The 13,852-nt window shown below is 33.7% G+C and overlaps 2 protein-coding genes across 2 annotated transcripts in view; one reads left to right on the top strand and one right to left on the bottom strand.

Moving 5' to 3' along the window:
• The first annotated feature begins 266 nt into the window (after positions 1-266).
• Positions 267-13,852, top strand: part of LOC139782515 (uncharacterized) — a 101,811-nt gene continuing 88,225 nt past the window's right edge. Inside the window, exon 1 of the mRNA XM_071721546.1 lies at positions 267-393. The gene's annotated coding sequence lies outside the window, so the exon portion shown is untranslated. The remainder of the gene's footprint in view (positions 394-13,852) is intronic.
• LOC139782519 (piggyBac transposable element-derived protein 4-like) overlaps positions 12,678-13,852 on the bottom strand; it is a 1,930-nt gene continuing 755 nt past the window's right edge. Inside the window, exon 1 of the mRNA XM_071721548.1 lies at positions 12,678-13,852. This exon is cut by the window's right edge and continues 755 nt beyond it. Within this exon, the coding sequence (XP_071577649.1) occupies positions 12,868-13,852 (985 nt within the window). The 3' untranslated portion in view covers positions 12,678-12,867.

Genomic DNA, 13,852 nt, shown 5'->3' with positions numbered 1-13,852 from the left:
CAATTTGTTTAAACTTCCCGTAACTTATCATCGTAAGCTATCGTATGTAATATTAGGAGGGCGACATCATGGCATATTATCTGCATGCGTCGGTTTCCGCTTCAAGACACCATTTAAAATGTTGCCGCTAACGTCTTTATTCCCCAACGATCGGCAACGTAAACGCTTGACTTCCGTAACTTTCAAATCAGGCGTGATCGACTAGTTCGCAAACTGTCGTTTGCGCGACCGAGATTGATGGCAGTTGTTCCTCTTCCTTACAGGAGGACCCGACGACACGGCGATTCAGTACGGAACTACAAGCGTTCGACAAAGACTGTAAAACGGGCGCGAACGAGGAAGAGGAGTCCGTTTCGGGAAACGGTGGGACTAAAACACGAAACCTGGGTCAAGGTAAGTCCATCAATGTGTCATTATCGGTTATAACGTGAGATTTTCTGAAAGGATAAGCCATGTAGGATCGTAGGATAGATTATTAGTAAATAAATTAAAGGAACGTAGTAAAAAGTGTATGAATTTTACACAATTAGTAAGTTAAATAAACATTTATTTTAAAATCATCTGTTTTATTATAATACTATACACGATCGAGCAAATAGAAACTTTGGAAATTCTTCTTTATATTTGACCTAAAAATTAAATTTGCTAATACTAATTATAAGATTTAAAAATTAATTGTTAATAATACATTAAAGTACATTATCTTCGCGATTCTTAAAAAATAGTCCTCTATTTTTATATACTTATAATTATGGGCTTATATTTTTTGTAGAATGTATTATTCAAAAATTATTTTTTTTATGAAAAAAAATGCTAAAAATGCACGCACCAGTGTGAAAAATTGTACATTGAATAAAAAGATATAGAATACAATTATTAGTACAAACGGCTTGGAAAAAACCGCGCACTTGTTTTTTATTTTTACAAAAAAAATGTGTACCTCGTGCAATCTTATAAAAATTCAAAGTAATTTCTAAAAGTAATGATTTTTTGAAGAAAGTAATAGTTTTACGGAAATATTAATAGTGAAAGAACTTTTTTCATCTTGTCTAGAAATATAGTTACATCATTTTTAATGACGCTTGAAATTTTTAATGGATTTTCGTGCCGCCCGTGCTTGACAGTTTGTGTATTAAAAATTTTTGCTGCGCTGTCAGCGATTTTAACTGAGTTTCAACGTGTCGTTCAAACGTGCCGGCTATGCCACTCAAGCGGATAATCGATAGAATAAATTATTCTATGTCGATCATATGATAAACGAAATTTTACGTCGATGTTGACGCGGAAAATCGTACTTTACCATTAAAGTCAATTTAAGCTGTTACCTACATTACTACCATTTATGTATGGACTATTACTGCAAATTTTGCTAAATACTTAAAAATAAATACACAATATAAGAATTAATAACCGTTAAACAATATAATGAAATTTAATAGAACCTTTTACTTGGTTTTTAATTATAATAAATTAAGAGGTAAAACATAGAGATATATAATTACAATTATGAAATAAACATTACAATATACAATTATTTACATCAATTAAGTAGATTGTGGGTATTATAAATTTATGCTCACTGATGACCGCTTCAGGGTTCGATGATTATCGTGCAACAGTGAATTTGTCGTCGAATTTTCGTAACTGCAAGCGGAGCGAGCCAATTTGGTGGTCGCAGGTGAACATTGTCTTCCGTTAATTAATTTCGCTCCGCTAAATTCACTGAAAGTTTCGCATGGACTGGAAAGTGGCCCGGAGTATTATGCCGTAACTTCTCTTAGGGTATGACCTTGCGCTTACACGATGAAGCTCGCACTGATGCGAACCGTAAAGGGAGTGTAGTGATGGTGATGGCAATAGGGCTCGAGAAGAGCCGTAGGGTCAAATACCAGAGCAGCGCCGGTATTTCAAATCCATCTGAGCAGAAATGCGGCTATTCGTATAGATTCGCTTGAATTAACATCTGTAATGCAAGGGTACATCTTGCTGATTCCTACGATACAATTTTATTTTACGAGAACTTGTTCAATATGTGTAACTTGAGAGGTTTTTCATTATTTTTTCTATTTTATTCAGATCCAATCCAAGTTTGTTGTCCGATGAATAACAATATTTTACATATTATTATCTTATTAGTATTAAAAGAATAATTTAATTATTATAAACCAGATTTTGATATTACTAATATGTATTAGAATTAATTAAATTATATACTTCTGAAATTATCGGTAATTGATACATCGGTATTGGAAAATTAATTGGCAATATTATACATCATGTATGTAATAATACTGATAAGTTATATTATCTGATTAAATTTGCGAAAGGCATTTAGCTAAAAAAATTTTTTTTTTACTTTATTTTCGCTTAACTGAAATTTTCAGTTAACTGAAACATTAATTAAGGGCGATTATTTATATAACGTCTTGTGATGAGTTTCTGTAACTTTCGGGTTTAGCCTTTCAACGAATTAATACTCGACTGATATCGCAAAGAGACTTTTGGGGGAACGATGGCGCATTGATCACCTCAGTGACCTGCCCTGCCGGGCAAGAAATGACTGGAACTTTAGATCTCCCACGGGATCACGCGGTTGGTATGTACACAGGGCGAATTGGGTCGGGAGAGAAATTTCAGGCCCGGAGATTTCGCCCTGTATTAATACCCGCGGGGCAAGAAATTGCAAACAAGATCTCCGCGCCCGCGCCGGCACGTGAAATTAATCCTTCGCGTGCAACAGTTGAGGCATCGTTGCGCATAATAGCACTGGCGCCCCGCTTAGAATTACGGCAGGAGCGACTCGCGGACGCGTGCGAAAGATTAAATCGCGCCCGCGATATTCCGCACGCGACTGCTCCGTGACAAGCACGCGAGCATTTATGAGAGACAAAACGTTTGATTGCCGTACGATATCTCGAAAGCGAGTGAAGTCAGAAATAATGGATGCACTTTAAGAAGAGAGTATCTACGAGACAAAGAAGGACATTTTTTTTAAAAAGTAAAGAATTTGAATGTATTTTATAAAACAGATATCACAAAGTACATGCGAAACGTGTCATTTAACAAAATAGTTTTCCAAGAATACAGTTAAAAAGTGAATAATCGAACAGGCTTGTATGTACAATAAAAATTTATTTCGTTCACGTTTCTTTTTTTTTTTAATCCTGTGATTTCTGTCCAGTGCTCTGAATGTCAACGTGAAGAAATTCAAGAAAGCGTGGGTAAAAGGCGGGAGTAACTATGACTCTATATAGTAGCCAAATGCCTCGTCATCTAATTAGTGACGCGCATGAATGGATTAACGAGATTTCCACTGTCCTTATCTACTATCTAGCGAAACCACCGCCAAGGGAACGGGCTTGGACAAATTAGCGGGGAAAGAAGACCCTGTTGAGCTTGACTCTAGTCTGGCACTGTAAAGGCGTTAAGGCCCATTAGTTAAGGCGGATTGGTCACCAATATCTATATGTATTTGTGTGGCTATTATCTGTCGTTAACGCATCAATGATCTGCTGTGACTCAACATATCGTCAATTGGATATCATTATTGCTAATGCGGCTTGTGCGCAGCGGCGAAGCGTGATCCGAGATAACAAGGAGAATGGCTAAACGATAACCGCCCCCGCGAAGTAGAAAACGCCGGTCAGTGTCAGACGTAGTGCGAGGACCGTTCATTGCCGGATACTCGCCTGAATAGGAAGCCAAGGGGGAACGAAGCGAAAAGGAGAAGTTTAAACTAGAAAGAAGGGAAGGGTAGAGGGGTAGGATGCGGATATAGAGGTAGAGAGTCCGCGATTTCCTTCCGAACGACTACCTTTCGATTCCATCGAAGTTATACGAGCCGCTGGATTCCAATCCAACGAGCGGGCCTCTATCTCGTTCTGTCTCCTCTCGAGCGGGCTCTGGCCGGTCTCTCTTGATTGCCGCAACAAAATCAATGCTCGAGAGAACGACGAGGGGAATCGTGATGAACGGATGTGTGCATGCTTCGTTGCACCGTGTAAATCGTTCACGCGAGAGAGCTAGGCGAAATTTGAAGCTCGCTGGTTAGGAATTGCGGGTTAGTGCGAGTTAACCATTTCCCACATGATTTCCTGCACGACAAATGCGTTTGCTTGTCAGAGAAGAACGTATCTGCAGAGTTGTGTGGCAATTTTTGTTTAATTTGAGATTCTTCAGTGGTTTATAAAAATTTGATTCTTTAGGGAGGGATATTGTAACATTGACAAAAACAATACAGAAAAATATTATTGATAATACTTTACAATGTTAGTAAAGTTATAGTATATATTTGTGTAAATTTTACTATTTTTGAAGAATAGAAAAATTTTATTACATAGGTATAACACTTGCACGGTGTCAATCTTTTTATTACATAATTTCAGTTATGTGATTGAAAAAGTTAAAATTGTTGAAGTTTACGAAAGATATATTTCTTGGGAAACATAATAGGTTGTCTTCGCGAGATAGCGGCCGATATAGGAAATAATATGGGTAGGTTTTATCATTGGAGAATGTAGGACGAAGGGAGGATACGTTGTTACGAATGGCGCTACTGATAACGCCCGTACGGCACGGCGCGTTTCGAACTTTAATCGTAGTTTACAGCCGACTCGCTTGTGCTCTAGTTTCACTTAGTTTCGTGTAATGCGCAAAATTGCAACTTCATCGCGTATAGGACGTCCTCGCGAAAAGAATCTGTTTCCGCGAAAAACCATTTTAACGGATAGTTTAACGGACGTTTACTTTTTACTAAATATTTCTATATGGTGAATTTCATCATTCGAAATCTATAAGGACGATAAAATAATAAACTGTGAATGTTAAATTCGATTAAATACCGAATTATTAGTTTTAAAATTAGATTACATCCCTACGCAATTTACAATAGCTGATCGATTATAGATTTGTTTACAATTGCGGTTGATTGATTCATTAATCGTAAACTGTAACGCATATATCGAGCTATAAATTAATATAACTGAATAATAATAATTCTCTTGTAATGAACCAATCATGAACCAAATAGGAATTATTTTTACTAATGATAAAATGAGCCATTGTTTAAATATAAATTACAGAAGAATATCGTTTAACAGTAATTAAGTTTATTCATTTATCCAGCAATTCAAAAAGCCCTCACTGTTCACGAGAATTGAGAAAAATCTATTTTCCGCGAGCATACAAGGAGTATGATGATAATACATCGCGCTCGACCGAAGTTTCGGAGTTGACTCGCGCGCTGTTAAACGAGTATGCACCTGTTTGAGTCTCGAGTAGCTCATCACTACAATACGTGTATAGTATGGGAATACACAAGCGTACAAGGAGCATTCTCTTGTGATAGGTACTTATACCGGTCCCCACCAGCCAGGACGGGCCAGGACCAACTCGCGCGTACATCTGTGTCAAACATTATGCAGACATGTAAAAGCCCCTTGAAATGCAAATATTTGCCGTGAGCGCAATTAAGGCCCTCTGCGCACGGAAATCTCGATCGTTCCTCTATTTGCCCATTGTCGAAAAGACGCGACTCCGCATTTGCAAAATGCGTCACGGTGCGAGTCAGAACTAAAAGACGGTTTGTATAATCGAGAAAAGTGTTTTAGTGTCATTTCTCCAAAATGACTTCTGTCGGAGATACGGCATGTTGAAAGCATCTGCAATGTTACTATCGCTCGGTGCTTGACAAAAGTTAATGGAATATCTAATGTTAAGAGGACCGGATAGAGAACCAAAAGTATTCAAAGAACCTTATTTCGAGCTTTATTTCTGGTAATCAACATTTAATTTACGTATTTTTTAAATAATATATTACTGAATAAATAAAAATACTGCAATTTAAATGTCGAGAAAAAGTTTTTAAACGGCATAGTTACATTTCCGTAATTAAACACGGGAAAGCTGTTTTTCACACAATAATAGATATTTCGCAAATTATAACATTGAATGTAAACCACGAGTAAAATAATAGCGAAATTATAATGTGGATGGCCGAACCTTTGTCCTCATAACTGGATTGACGAACGACCAGACGGATATGGCAGACATTCTACGCTTCACGGCGCAATTATGCGATATCTATGGTTGGCTGGAGTCTGGAGTTTATTTCTATTTAATAGGAATAGCATCACACACACAATAAGAGATTTGGAACTTTGTTGACTAGATATTTGAAATTTTTTTAACTAGTTCCGAGCATGCGAGAAATTGCGCATAAAAACTGTATGACTGTCACGCTATCCACGTGATAAGAGTGAGAGAAAGAGAGAGAAAAAATTTGCTAGACTTTGTAATAAAATCTTTTCATACTATTCTCTTTTAATACGTTTACAATAATAAATATTCCTTAAACAAATTCCCCATAGTATTAATTATACTTTTTTTAGACAGAAATATATCATATTAATCTTAACACTTTACCGGTTGACGTAAGATTAATTTTCCATAGAGTTAAGATTTCTTATTGTTATTTCATGAGTCATTGTAATAAATTATTATTTTGTCGCAGAATGGGTATATTTATTGTTGCGCGGTGTAACGTAAATCGTTATTTGAATTCTATGAGGACCCTACGGGCCATTTTTCTACTTATACAGCATCCCCTGAGACGGATGTTTATGTCTCGTGGGAATCTCAGGAGTTCAAGAACACGATAGTACGATTTCACGTCGGAAAAACGCGACCCAGCAGGCAATGCCAGCAGACATTTCCATTACAAAGACGGCTGGTTTTGGATGGATCAAGCCGCGAGGATGCTACTCGAATATTTATGTGAGACACTGGTGAAAGGGGCTGCCTGATCTCGAACTCGAAATATATTCGTCAAACCGCCTATTTCAATGATTCCTGACAGTTCCGGAAGCCCTTCCCGTCCGTCTTTCCCCGAATTCGAAAGATTGCAAACATTGAAATATCGCAGTTATTTTCAATGTTACAGTATTAAAAACGCACTATATATGAAGTATTATCCCCAAACAATATTAATCATTTATGCTCTGAAGACTTACGCGACAAGCGACTTATCATTGATTTAAGAGTACAATATAACATTCATTTTTGTATGTAACAGATCGCGGAGTTAATTTCAGCAGCGCTTTATTTTATATTATATTTTATAAATTCCGTACACTATTTTGTCGAATTTGCTATGTAAAATTAATGGCTTTATCCATCGATCGCACGTTTGTGAAAGAGATCTCAATGCATATGAGAGCTGATATGAATAACTGAATCTAAGCCTTAAGGCATACACAACTCATGGTCGCATAATATTGGCATTGAAGGGACATTGCGGAGATTGGTTACATTTGTTTATTTTGTTTTGAAAATGAAATTTCTTTGTCCGTTGTCGAAAAAATTCCATTTTATCTAATGGTTATTGTTGTTAATATTTTAATAATCCTTTCTGATTTATTTTTTGCTATATTTTCTGTGGAAGATGTGATTGTTAACTCATTCAATGCTCTTTTTTTTAATGCGCTTTGGTTTCTCTGTTTCAAATGCAATGCTATTTTTAAATTCTTTTTTTTTAGTTGCCTTTGTGCATAATCGCGTTCCAAAGTTGTACTGGCCATCGATTTATAACTAAAGAGAAAATAGTTCAGAGAAAGATATAACAAGAAACTGAGAAAATAAAAGGCAAAATATAGAATACTGAAAGAAAAAAATTGAAACAAAAGAAAGAAATATAGATAGAAAATAAATTAGAAATGGAAAAATTTAAAAACAATATAAATTAGATAATAAATAATTATATAGCATAGTATTATCGTAAATTATGATTAATAGTATGATAATACAGGGTACTTAAAAAAATGTTAATATTTATATGGAAGTAACTTTTTTGGAGAAACAGAACAGAATAACATAAAATATGATAGTAACAAATGTATTTTGTCTTCAAAGACTCTCTACTTGTTCATCGTTGTCAACACATTTTTGAAATCTTCTCCAGGTGGTCTTTAGAGCCTTGAAGCACTTCCCCATATAGACCCAAGTTACTTTCATATAAGTGTTAACATTTTTTTAAGCACCCTGTATAATTGAGTTTGATAAAGATAATTTCTTTGATGAACGTTTCTATAATTAAGACAAATAGAAGAAACTGTAGGAACTTCATTTTTCTTATAAAGGGAAAGAAATTTTGCTAGACGGATGTAATTAAGTCATAAAAGTTATTGGTACTTGAAACTTTTCATAATCTTGGAAATTAAAGGTTATACAACCTTTGAAATTACAAAACCAGCAAGGATATCTTTTCAAGAAATATTTAACCAAGAACTATTGATTTGCTTTTGTAATAAATTTGTGCAATATTTTATTTATGATATACATATGTCACATATATGTCACTAACTCCTTTACAGCGAATGCTTTTGTTAAATTTTACAAAGTCGATTTTCTTCTAATATCCGATCCGAGTGTTCCAGTTCGATATAATTATAATTTAATTAGTTGTGTTTTATTCCATACATATAAAATCTCGTGTGATAAAAATTTATCAAATGTCATTTTTCGAAATTGATTTCGTATACATTATAAAAATATGTCATCGCAATTGCTGTTGAAGTTTCAATTCCCTTGTACGAAATCCGAGTTTGGTAATCGAGAGAACAATGATAAAACCTTGAAGAACGAACAATTTCCAGACATTTACGAATTATATACCAATGTATATAGGCATTGTCTATTCTCTATTCAATAATTTATCCACGCTGTACGAAATTTTTTTAATAATTAGTCTAAAATTAATGAAAATTGAACAAACATTCATTACGTTTGTAATTTTAAGAAAGAAGTTACATTAACCTATACTATATTGCTTGTTTTTTACCTACATATCAAAATGCATAATGGAAAATACAATTGGTTTTCGTATAGCGTGGATCAAATTTATGTTGAATATAACTCAATCTTACAATTAGTCGCATGAAAGAAAGGCATTTATTTATTCATACTATATTAATATATTTTGCAGACAAGTCTTTAAAACAAATAATTAAAAAATCATCTTAAGTAGCAAACATTGATGCACATTGTGTGCATAATAGCCAGTCGTCTGGGCGATGATTCTGGCATTGTGGGTATAACCCTAGACAGCATTTCTTAATTTTCTCATACGTGAAAGGCCAAGCGGGGTAATAAATTACCCCAAACTTGTACCGCGTGTATAATGTTTTTATTTGTTGTTAGAAAACTTTGTAATAGATAATTTTGTTTGCTCTTTAATAGGAAAGACGATAGTAGTCATCAGTTTGTGGTAGTAAAAAAAAACAGTAAAAAAATTTCGAAAAACAAAACAAAGAACCAAAAATTTGGCTAAAATGACTTTTTTAATAAAAAATGCTGTAGTTTTTCATAAAATTCACCGATTTTAAAAATTCCAACGGATTTTGAAAGACGAATAGACAACCTTCAAGGGCATGTAAGCGACTTTTTCGTTTCTTAAAAAAAACATATTTCTTTGAACGTCTGAAGTAGAAGAAATGACGAAAAACTGTCGGATGGGAAAAATTGCAAGAAATGGAAAGTAAAGCAGATTCTGTCGATTATTATTTATTTGAAAGTATATGGAAACAGTAAAATTAACTCCACAAAAACTTTACAAAGTTTTAATCAGTTGCTGTGCAAGAACAGCAAAAATGAAATAATTGACCGAATCTTAAAGAATTATAGATCAAACAGGGGTAGAATTTTCCGGGGAGTGCTATAAAGTGTATAATTTTTCGTTACCGATCTTTTTGGAAGCCGTACCGAAATTTTTTCAATTTTTCGGGAAATAATTGATTGAATCTCAAAGAATTATATATGAAGTAGGGGTAGAATTTCCCGGGGAGTGCTATAAAGTGTATAATTTTTCGTTACCGATCTTTTTGGAAACCGGTTCCGAATGACCGAATCTCAAAGAATTGTATATAAAGTAGGGGTAGAATTTTCTGGGGAGTGCCATGATGTGTATAGTTTTTCGTTACCGATTTTCTGGAAACCGGTTTTTCTAATTTTTCTAATTTTTCGGGAAATAATTGACCGAATCTCAAAGAATTTTATATGAAGTAGGGGTAGAATTTCCCGGGGATTGTTTATAATTTCCCGGGATAAAGTTTATAATTTTTTGTTACCGATCTTTTTGGAAACCGGTTACGAAATTTTTCGAATTTCTCGGGAAATAACAAGTAGTTCGCGGTCAGACAGACAGACATACAAACGTCAGGTACTTATATATATAGATAGGGGTAGAGAGAACTAAAGAATGTAATAGAATTAGAAAAATTGATAATAGTAAAGGGGTTTCCGATTTCTGTTTAAAAAGAAATGTACGTGATTGCTTCAATTTCCGCAAACTTTGAGATATCAAGCTGAATTTTGTTATAGATAATTTTTCTAATTTTTTGTTGATGATTTTGATGAAACTGGTACCAAAAGTTTCTAATTTAAGGGGATGGTTACTATGGGGTTAAAAATTGGGGTTTCATGGAGTTCTATTGGTGCTCTTAATTAATGGGTGAGTTTGGGGAGAAGAGAATAGATTTTGAACCCGCGCGAAGCGCGGGCGAAAAATCTAGTTTCAATATAAAGCTGCAAGGGATCAAGTACATTTTTAAGTTTCCTTAGAAGTTTTGTAGCTTTTTGGATAAAGGAGCGGTTACATAAAAATACATGTAATACACTTATTTTCATTCATGCTATAACAATATATTTTGCAGACAAATCATTGAAACATACAATTAAAAAAAAAATTCATCTTAAATATTAATTATAGGTGCACACTATTTGCATAACATCGAGCGATGCTTCTCGCATCGTGGTCTCTTGCATTGAGGACAAATAAATCGAGTTTTCCTATCACTAAAGGCAGGACTTTATCTGCGTCTTACACATTTATCTAATTTGTAAGTAATGGGATCATATATGTGTTATGATTCGCTATTTTCTCCCTTAACAACGCCTTCCATTAGTTTTCGTAATTTCTTGGTGATTTTACTACGATGCAATAAACGTCTTTTTATAAATGGTATGTATAATTGTTTAGCTAATGTTTTTAAAAACTCAGATTTTGTTAACTTTGTGTTGTTCTTTTTGTTTAAATTATGTAAAATATGACTATTAGTAAAGCTTTGATCTAACATAGCATAAAAGAATTTAATCATCCAACGAATAGACTTTCGTGCAGTACTGTATTCATGACATAATTGGTCAAATCTGTCAGTGTCTCCTTTGGCAGAATTATAAAATTCAATGATTTCTTGTTTTTTTTTCAACAACTGCATTTCCTCGTTTATGTAAAGAAGACGAAGACAATACTAAAATTATTTCATTTTGTTTCGGACAATATGAAAGTAATGTCACGTTATCAGCATAAAGAAAACGCGAATTATTAATTTCAGTGAATTTTTTTATTTTCAGTGGTATCTCTTTTTCTTTAGCTCGAATTGTCCCTACCATACTAAGCGAACATTTATTTTTCATGCTTTGCACTAGAGGCACTGAAGTGAAACGTTTATTACAAGTAATGTTTCTGTGACTGTCATAGATCGACTCTGATAATTTACGAACATAATAAGAAGGCATAGACTTTTGAGGTCTCTTATCGTCTTTTCCAACGTGAGGAATAGCATTTATCATATAATAAGTGTCTGAATCGTTCATCATAACAATTCTAAGCCCCTCGTTTTTATAACCCATTTTAACACGAAAAGGACATTTACCGGAAAAATTTAGAAACTGCTCGCCTATTGTTACATTTTTACCCGGCGAATAATACTTTTTACAATTTGATATAAATAAATTCCAAAGATCACAAATTGGTGCAAAATTATCACTTAGGCACCGTGTGCTTATATCCAACTGTAAACATGATAATAAAAAGTCAAAACGGTCTCCTGACATGGTTGAGCGATAAATAGGTGTATCATCTGATTTCCAAAATTCCATTACAAGACTAGAATTTTCTCCTCGTAATCCGCAAAAGTATAAAATTCCTATAAAGGCTTTTAATTCCTCGAGATTAATATATCCTAAATAACTTACTAATCTTTTATAATTTACTCGTTTTCATGGAATCTCAGCGTTAGTATATTCGACAATTTTACTTAGCATTTCGTCAGTAAAAAGGAGAGACCATACGTCCATTGGAGTATCCTTATCCTTCGCATCGCCCAACACAATTACAATATTTTTTAAATTTTTGGACAGTCTAAAGTTGTGTTTTACGATGTTAAAGAGGACAAAATCGTTTTTTGTATAGTTCGTAATTTTTTAAATTAAAAAACAACATTTATAAAAATTTTATTGAAAATTACGAAATTTTTTAGACCTCTTGGAGCTGGCACGAATTTTTTTTTAGAAGTTATATTGTAAAAGCTTAAAGCGAAGGAGAATTTATGTATAGCTAGTAAAATCATCTTTTCGTGAAAGATATAAAACTGAAACGTTTAGAAAAGCTTTGAAGCGGCAACTGCATCATAAAACATAAAATTAAAATATTATTGAAAATAAATGTTTTGCTAGAATTTAAACAATTTTAATATAAAGCTGCAAGGGATCAAGTACATTTTTAAGTTTTTTTTAGAAGTTTTGTAGCTTTTTGGATAAAGAAGCGGTTACATAAAAATACATATAATACACTTATTCATTCATGCTATAACAATATATTTTGCAGACAAATCATTGAAACATACAATTAAAAAAATTATCTTAAATATTAATTATAGGTGCACACTATTCGCATAACATCGAGCGATGCTTCTCGCATCGTGGTCTCTTGCATTGAGGACAAATAAATCGAGTTTTCCTATCACTAAGGGCAGGACAATATCTGCACTTTACACATTTATCTAATTTGTAAGTAAGGGGATCATATATGTGTTATGATTCGCTATTTTCTCCCTTAACAACGCCTTTCATTAGTTTTCGTAATTCCTCGGTGATTCCCATACCATGTAATAAACGTTTTTTTATATGTGGTATGTATAATTGTTTAGCTAATGTTTCTAAAAACTTATATCTTGTTAACTTCGTGTTGTCCTCTTTGTTTAAATTATATAAGATAGAACTATTAAGACCGCTTTGATCTAACATAGCATAAAAGAATTTCAACACCCAACGTTGAGACTTTCGTACAGTACTGTATTCACGACATAATTGGACAAATCTGTCAGTGCCTCCTTTGGTAGAATTATAAAATTCAATGATTTTTTGTTCTTTTTCAACAACTGCATCTCCTCGTTTATGTAAAGAAGACGAAGACAATACTAAAATTATTTTATTTTGTTTCGGACAATATGAAAGTAATGTCACGTTATCAGCATAAAGAAAACGCGAATCATTAATTTCAGTGAAATTTTTTATTTTCAGTGGTATCTCCTTTTCTTTAGCTCGAATTGTCCCTACCATACTAAGCAAACATTTATTTTTCATGCTTTGCACTAGAGGCACTGAAGTGAAACGTTTATTACAAGTAATGTTTCTGTGACTGTCATAGATCGGCTCTGATAATTTACGAACATAATAAGAAGGCATAAACTTTTGAGGTCTCTTATCGTCTTTTCCAACGTGAGGAATAGCATTTATCATATAATAAGTGTCTGAATCGTTCATCATAACAATTCTAAGTCCCAGGTGTTCATGTTTAGGACCCATTTTAACACGAAATGGACATTTACCTTGAAAATTTACTAACTGCTCGCCTATTGTCACATTTTTACCCGGCGAATAATACTTTGTACAATTCGATATAAATAAATCCCAAAAATCACGAATTGGTGCTAAATTATCATGTTGGCGACGTTCTTGACGTGTACTTTTATCATCGAACTGTAAACATCCTAATAAAATTTCAAAACGTTTTTTT

This window comes from Temnothorax nylanderi, unplaced genomic scaffold (assembly GCF_030848795.1).
Source record: "Temnothorax nylanderi isolate EJ_2023f unplaced genomic scaffold, tnyl_v1.0 TNYL_tig0420_pilon, whole genome shotgun sequence".
Classification (NCBI taxonomy): domain Eukaryota; kingdom Metazoa; phylum Arthropoda; class Insecta; order Hymenoptera; family Formicidae; genus Temnothorax; species Temnothorax nylanderi.
Note: the sequence above shows the minus strand (reverse complement) of the source record. Positions and strands in the feature narration are given on the sequence as shown.